At 39.8% G+C, this 8,608-nt stretch overlaps 1 protein-coding gene across 1 annotated transcript in view; it reads right to left on the bottom strand.

Annotated features, from left to right (window-relative positions):
* SPATS1 (spermatogenesis associated serine rich 1) overlaps window positions 1–7,559 on the bottom strand; it is a 24,428-nt gene extending 16,869 nt beyond the window's left edge. Inside the window, exons 1-3 of the mRNA XM_011354838.2 lie at window positions 7,469–7,559; window positions 7,016–7,150; window positions 562–709 (exon numbers count right to left, since the gene is read on the bottom strand). Coding sequence (XP_011353140.1) covers window positions 562–709; window positions 7,016–7,142 — 275 coding nt within the window. The 5' untranslated portion in view covers window positions 7,143–7,150; window positions 7,469–7,559. The remainder of the gene's footprint in view (window positions 1–561; window positions 710–7,015; window positions 7,151–7,468) is intronic.
* Between the last annotated feature and the right edge of the window lie 1,049 nt (window positions 7,560–8,608).

The following is an 8,608-nucleotide window of genomic DNA, read 5'->3' as shown; positions in this document are numbered from 1 at the left end:
AACATAAATACAGTTTTATGAATAATTATAAAGCCAACATCCACGACAAGAAACAAAACAAGGCCAGCCCTCCCTTCCCATTCCCCAAAACTATCTGTGTGTCCCTTTCATAGAGAGGTAACCAATATTGTGACTCTCACTCTCAAGGTAATCATCTCTTTGCTTTTTTTTTAAGATTTACCATCTATGTGTGTATGTAAGTATGTATGTATTTCCAAAATACATAGTTTTTGAACTTTATGATAGCAAGCACTCGCACAGCACTTACTGTATGCCAGGGAGTCATCTAATCACTTTACATGTATCAACTCATTTAGCCCTCACAACAATCCTATAGAGTAGTATCTGTATTTTACAAATAAGAAAACTGAGGCCCAGGAAGGTAAAATAATTTGCCTAAGTTCACAGAGATGCTAAGTGGCAGAGCTGAGATTTGAACCCGGATAGTCTAGCTTCAGAATCTACGTTCTTGCCAGAGATGTCAAGCTACCTCTCAGACTGTTGGCTATCTGGTCAGACTTCACCCCACTGTTTATGGCTCTTCACTGGACCCTTACTTACTCTAGGTGAGCAGACACTCCGCGGGAACCTGGAGGCTCACTGACACTTAGACCTGTTTCAACAGAAGATGAGGGGCTAACCCTTTGGGCAGAGGATGTTGTGTTGGCAGAGCATCCCTTAGACTCCAGAAAATCCTTGTGTTTAGGACCTGCAACACATAGATATCACCATTTGATTACATTAATGAAAATATTTTGCGCTCTATCATGTTCCCTAGATTATAAATATTTTTTTAAAACTAATATTTTTAAGCATTTACTATATACTAGGGATTGTATTGACATCTTACACATATTTTCCTATTTAATTCTCATAACCACCCACAGATGTAGGTATTACCATTTCATTTTACAGGTGAAGAAACCGAAAGTCAGAAAGATAAGCAACTTGCCAAAAATCACAGAGAAAATCAACATCTCTGGCCAGATTTGATCACAGTTCTTGTGACACAACAGTCTAAAATTCTAACCACTATGCTAGACTGCTTGCCCCGCAACACACATAGTACGACCGCCCTGAACTAAGTGAAAGAGATAAGATCTAACTTAAGCTATACTACTGTACATTGTACTGAGCATCTCAGTACAATTTTCTAAAGGGTTTTTGTTTATAGGAGGACTAATGAATATAGCTGTTAATCATAACCCAAAGAACTGTCTTCAAAAACTTCCACGGGTTCCTCTTACACTATTGTCGTCATTCATTTATACACACGTCTACCCCGCAGACTGTGTCTTATTCATCTTAGCAGCACTCACAACAGGGCCTGGCACAAAATAAATGTTCAATAAGTGTTTGAGTAAATAAAAGAAAAAGAATTATAACTCCCCAACCACCTGCAATTACAAATAAAAGAGTCCTGACAGCCAGTGACTGTTAGAGAAGTGTATCCATTGTCTCCAGTCCACTATACAATCCCTGCCTCATGAAAGACACTCTCTTCTCTCATCATTTTATATAGGTGTGTGCCTTGTCCATTCACTTTTTTAAAATGTCAAATTTCTTTATGCATAACTTCATAGAGCATAGAAACTCAATAGACATGTTGTAACTTCTGGTTATAAGAAAATTACAAAAATAAGATTCAAACTTCTCTGACTCTGGAGAACATTTTTAGACTGACTGCTGTTCCTCCTACATGGTATCATGCTTTATATGTATATGGTATCACCACATGCCGTCTGCAAATTTCTATCATCTATCAATAGGACTGCTACTTAGACCATTTTTTTTATTAATTTCTTTTCTATTCCCTCTCAAATTCATAGAGCAAGTGGATCTATCTTTTCCTCTCTTGTCAAGTCTCAACCCTATCGCCAAGCCTTTTACTCTTAAGAGGACTTTGCCTGTGACTCTACAAAGTTTGAAGGTCAGCCGAGCTTCTTCATCTCCTCACAAGCCCCCATTCTGGTGTTTCTCAGGGTACGGCGTAAGAACTGTCTGCATCAGAATGAAAAATACAGATTCTCAAATCCCATTGCAGACCCACTGAATTAGAATCTCTGTAAGTGAGATCTGAGAACCAGCCTTTAGAACAAGTCCCCCTCCATTGGTAGCTGTTAGGCTCATGTTTGGCAGTGATTTTCCTCCTCTGCAAGTCTAGCTCCGTCACTGTACTGCATTCCATCTTGTGCCACCTCCTGATTCCCAAATACACAGTATTCCCCAAATTTGCCTGGTCATGAGAATCACCTGGGGGTACTCATTTAATAACATGCGGATTCTAGGGCTCTGACCCAGACCTACTGGGGAAGACCTGGGAATCAGCATGTTTAAGAAGCACCTCAGGTGTTGATTCTCAGGGCCAGACAAGTGTGGGAAAAGCTGTTCTGAAATATGCCATGGGGCCTAGAGTAGCCCCACAGGTATAATGAGGTCAACTGGTTGCTTGAGGTGTGAGTAATTGGGATGGAGTGGAGCCCAACAGAGGGGCAAGAAAGGGGCAGAGCTGTGAAGAGGACAGCATAGGTCCCCCGTAGCCAAAGGAGTAACCACCCATATACTGAGCCACAAAAGTAACATCAACAAATATAACACATTCTACACTCTCTGACCACAATGTAATACAATTATAAATCAATAATAAAAAGACAGCCAAAAAACATCCATAAGCTTGGAAACTCAAACCACACTTGTAAATATTTCATATAAAAGGAGAAATCGTAATGGAAAGTATGAAGTGCTTAATGATCAATGACCTAAGTACTATATATCAAAACTTGTGGGGTTCAACTAAAGCAGTAATTAGAAACTAGAGCCTTAAATGCATATACTCTATTTCACCGAATATAAGACACCATCCATTGTAATAATATTATTTGATACACCACAAAGAACAAAAGCTGCCAATTAAACTATGACATATGCTTTATCACTTAGAATTGTTTATTTTATACTTATCGAAGCACTTTTAAACTTAGAGATTTTGATCACATATCACTCCTATGCATATTTAAAGAAGGAAAATATAAGCAAAATAAATCGATTAGGGCATTCTTAAACCTTACTCACATTGGGAAGTTTGATTACTCACTTTTCAACTCCATCACTCATGTCCACCTTTTCCACCTTAATTGACCTCGGGGCAACAACAACATGGGTGAATCAGCATCTCTTAATGAGTGCTCCTCTATTGCCTCTGAAGTTTAACCACAGACACACCTTCTGCATTATTCAGTGCTCGTACAGCAAAGTTTATGGCAAATACTTCACATCTGCCACCGGGCCCACAGGACTGTAAGACCGATCCGACTTCAGAGATACAAACTTGAAAAATGTTCATCTTAGAATTGATAAGTTAAAGTATAAAAAAAGCCAGAGATTCCAAAATTAATGAGCTGAGCTTTCAATTCAAGAAATAAGAGAAAAAAAGAATAAACCCCCAAAAATAATAAGGAAGGAAATCATAAAATAAAAGCAGAAATGAATGAAATAAAAAAGATTATCAGAAGCATGGATCCATGGAAAAAACTAATAACGCAGATAAACAAAGTTCAAGAAAAAAATTTTAAACACAAGTAAACAGTATTAAAAATGAGAAGGAGGTCATAATTACAAATAAAATAGAAATAACTTTACACCAGAAATGCCAAATAACTTATTCGATGTTACAGAGCTATGGAGTAAAATTTATAAAATGTAGTTTAATGTTATAATAATCAAAGTGGTACTGATATAAACCCTAACAGATAAATCAGGAAAACAAAATAGAAGATGTAGATAGAATAAATTTTATATGATAATAGTGGCATTTTATCTCCATGAAGAAAGGATCGATTATTCCAAAGAATTGCTCAAACAACTAATTAACCATGTGAAATCAAAATAAAATTAAATCTCTCTTACCTCAAAATAAGTGCCAGATAAATTAAAGGTTTGAATATAAAACTTAAAATAAAAGATATACCTAAAAAATTATAAGTGAATGTTTATATAATCTTAGAGTGGTGAAATTATTTCTTAGAAAGATATTAAACACAGGCAAAATAAAGGAAAAGATCTATAAATTTGGATACATATACATTTAAAACTTTCACAGCAAACTATAAACTGAGGGAAATTTATAACATACGTGGTAAGAAAAAAGAGTTAATAGTCATAACGAATTATGAGTTTTTATAAATTTATCTGATGAAAATAAATACCCAAAGAGGGGGAAAAAAATAGGCCAAAGAAATGACTAGATAATTCATTTTTAAAAATCACACACACAAATAGCCAATATACATTTGCAAAAAAGTTCATCCAGTCTAATAATCGAAGAGCTAAATTTAAAATGAGATACTATTATTTGCTATCAGTTTGCAAATACCTAAGTTTGGCCCACTTTGGAGGAATGGCATTCTTGTACACTGCTGCTGGAAATGTCCCCTCTTACTGAAGAGCAATTTGGCCATATGTGAAGAGCATATGAGCGAAGCCTATGAGAAGAGCAGCTTTGATTCTATGGCTCTACTTTTAGAAACATACCTTTGTAAAAGTTATGAAACTGACGTATAAGGATGCAGAAAGGACCCACACATGTAGAGAATAAGATCAAGAACACAGAGGGATATCTTCTACGTTGATTCTCATGTGTAAGTTCTGAATTATTTATTATAGCATTGACTTACGATCATTTTTGCCCATAGGTTTTAACAATGGCTGCCTTTCCATAACATGTAAACATTTAAATTGTATACTTGCCACTAGAGGACTTGAGAGTTAACCAAAGCAAGAACTGGTTGCTAAGAATAGTATCAGAGGGAACCCTTTTGCAAGTTTTTTGCTTTTTTTTTTTTAATTTTAGAGGTGAAATTTCAATATATTACATAACCCTGAGAAAGGAGCAGTGAAATCACATCCACAAATTTAGCATATTTCCTTGTTTGCTTAAGAAATTCTGTGTTGGAAACACTCTAGAAAGCAACCTGTCACTGCTGTAACAGAGATGGCTTATCTGACGGGCAACTACAAGAAAAGCAGTCTCTCTGCTAAACTGGCAAACGTCACATTCTCCAGGCGGAAACATCCAAATGACTATAAGATCTTTCTAGAAGTAACTTGGCCTAAAACATGTCCTGGAGACACAAACGTGGCCTCAAGCTGCCTTTCCACTTCTGCTCAGGTAGAAGAATAGTGCTGGAAGCGCAAGTCTGAATCCTTCCACTCTGATACAGATGCTCCCATTGTGTAGAGTGACATCAAGTAACTTTAAGCAAGTCAATGACTTCTCCATGCCATGCTCCCAACGCCTGCCCCCACCTCTCTATCTAGCTCACTAGGCTGTGGTTAAGAACAAATAAGCTAAGGTTCATCCTTTGAGAAAGGGTCACCATTTACCATAATTGTTATTCAAATGCAATAAACATCCAGTAAGCCATAAGATAAGAAATTCTAACAAGTCACTAAAACACTATGAGATAAGATACTGCAACCAAAAAGACCAAGAGAAGATTCTGGTGACTAGAAAGGAATTGGGGGAGAAAGGAGAATTTAGAAGAAATTCTGTTTCTTTGGTACCATCTGTGGTGTTCACAATAATTATTTCCATTTCTTTGGACAGGAATAACAACCTTACATAACCAAGGCATTTTCACACACTTGTCATCTCAGCTGATTTATACAATAGCACTGTCTGAAGGGGAGAAAATAATACATCAAACCAAATTAGCTTAATGTGGATACCCTTTAACTAAACACCCAGTTTCCCACCCCTGCTTATCTGCTCAACAAACAATCTAAGGATCTAGGATGGTGGTTGTTAACCTTTTTTTGGATCACAGACTTTCCTGAGAAGTAATGAAAGCAATGGACTCTCTCTGCTGGAAAAATTCATATACACCCTCAGCAGTGCATTCATCTTCAACTGGTCTTTGGAGCCTTTCCTTCCTGACCCTCGGGGACTCCATATTAAGCTGAGTTCAGGTGTGGCCTCTTGAGTGGACACACCTATAGAGCAGAAAAGGAAGCCATGGGATCTTTGGTTAATATGGTCTGGAGGTCTCAAGCTGGTGCTCTTTTGGTACTCCCAACTCAGAAACATGGAGCCCCTCTACCCAACTCTTAATAGAGCATCTTCCTCCTTAACCCAGATCAACCTGGAAACTGCAGAAAGTTCTGGAGCTTAAAGTTAGATTTCCAGAACCTTCTTCCCCTTGCTGACCTAGGCATGTTGAGCAATTAAGGGTTCTAACTCCTCCTGCTCTACTGGCCCTGCTTGTAGGTGGGCGTGGTAAGCCACACTTCCCTTCTCTCCCCACACCTGTGAAGGAGGAGATCACAGACCTGGAATACAGAAGACCAGGGACCAAGCTAAGATCTGATGGGGCACAAAGGGAACACTTTACATTCCTTTTTGCAGCACACAGGCCACTCACCTATAACAGGTATATGCCAACCTGTTATATACTCACTCCGAGGTTTTCTGAGAGACTGTGGCTGTTCTTTCAAGGCAAATGTGCCCCTAAACATCTTCTTCGGCCTTGACAGCCAATTACAAAGTTATCATCCATTATTTAATTTAGACCTTTCCTTAAAGTGGTCATAATTTCCACTTGACCTGTCCCATCCAATAAACAATGCCACAAATCTACTAATATTGAGCAAAAGGAAAAAAAAAAAAAGAAAGAGCACGGACTTTGAAGACCAGAAGACTCATGTCAAATCCCAGCTTCGTCATTTATTGACTGACGCACTGAGCAGGTCAAACCTCTGGCTCCCTTACTCATTTGTAACATACCCTGCAGACTGTTATGAGATCAGAGAGGTAATTTATGAGACTCTGCTTTGATGCTGCTCTCTACCTTATCAGATCTTGGGTTAATACAGACATAAGCTACCCATTTAAGTAGGGTTTTTTTATATGCTACCAAACCAGCCTCCTTTTAAACTTCAGATGGTACCTCTTTGCTCTAGCATACTTGGATATGGCGACCAAACCCACACCCAGCCCTTCTGATTTCTTAAACTCAACTGTATGTCCTCTTCACCGTGGACGTGCCCAAGACTCCTTTCTCTTGAACCTTCTCCAGTTCTCCGCTGCAGGTCACTCTGGAGATAGAGGGGAGATGGGAGCTCCGTGGACCGTTTCCCGTGTACATGGACTCATCTATGCACGTGTTGATTTTAAATATTAAAGGCAACCCAGAGACAAAGAAAAGACCTTTGTAAGAAAGGTAGCAATCAAAACAAACAGAAACTCCACAAGCCATTGAACGTCAAGAGGGCAGGGTCGGCCTCTTAACCAGTTCTTCTCTGGCTCCCCAGAGCTCTGGTGAGTTCTCCCCTGCAGCCGAAGGGCTCACTGCCCCGCCCGTACAAGGTGCTCCCTCCCTTTCCACCTCTGAGTCTTCCGCCCCCTCCCCCCAGGGGTGGCTCAGCTCTACTCCTGGAGGCCTCCAAGAAAGATGCGGCGAAATCAACGCACCAAATGGCAGCCGAACTGCCAGGTGCTAGGCAAGGAATGGAGAGCCAAGGGCGGGAGAGACGCGGACGCCGCCGCTCCTTCCGCAGAGGCGCGTTTCTGGTTGCTAGGGACACCCACCCCAGCAACGCGCGCACCGCGTCCCACGCAGCCGAGCTTCCGGGTCCTCCTCCCTCTGCATCTTGAAGCTCTCTGGTCCTCTGCTTGTGATGGAGTCTTCGGAGAGGAGCAGAGCTAGAGACCCCAGCTATGGCTGGGCGTTGTGGGCAGGGACCACTGGAAAAGTTGCTCAGTGTTTCTGGACTTTTTTTTTGAACAGTTGTGACTCTCCCCCGATCAAATTTCATTATTGGAACTGTAGCCTCTGGTGGCTGTGAAGGACGAGTCCTCCACAAAGCTTGCAGATGTCCATTTATAATTGGTATTGATTAGACAGGATCACCTACCATTTACATAGCGCCTTTTCTGGGCCAGGCACCCTGGTGGATGATATCTTAATTAAGCAGCCAGCTGCATTTTTCAAAATAGAAAGCTGAATACGAGCAAGGGTTTGCTCAAGGTCACCCAGAAAACTGAGATTCATTCCCGAATTTCCTCACTCCAAATCTACCACTCTTTCCATCATACCAACTTGAATTTGTTTTACTAATTCTTACCGGTAGCTTCTCCAAGACTAGTTTAAGCCCCTCGGATCAAATTCAAGTCTAATTTCTCCCTAAGAGAAGTGAAAAAATTTATACTGTTTTTATTTTTAATAACAATTTTTTACTGATTATAAAATAAATGATCATTGTAGAAACCTTGGAAAATATAGAAAAGTAGTGTTAATACTCATAGTCCCACAATCCAGATAAACCACTTTCTTTGAATATCTATTGCTGTACAAAAAATCACTTCCAAACTCTGTGACTTTAAACAACCATCATTATTATCTCCTGATTCTGGGGGTTGGCTAGTCTAAGACAGTTGCAATCAGAAAGTGGCTGGAACTTCCTCACTCATATGTCTGGTGACTTGTATTGTTCATCAGCTGAGACTTCAGCTGGGGCTTTGCCACATCACCTACGCATGGCTTTTCCATGTGCTTTCTCACAGCGTCTGGCATTCCAAATAAGAGCATCCCAGGAAGACCAGGCAGAAGCT

This window comes from Pteropus vampyrus, unplaced genomic scaffold (assembly GCF_000151845.1).
Source record: "Pteropus vampyrus isolate Shadow unplaced genomic scaffold, Pvam_2.0 Scaffold18, whole genome shotgun sequence".
Lineage (NCBI taxonomy): Eukaryota > Metazoa > Chordata > Mammalia > Chiroptera > Pteropodidae > Pteropus > Pteropus vampyrus.
Note: the sequence above shows the minus strand (reverse complement) of the source record. Positions and strands in the feature narration are given on the sequence as shown.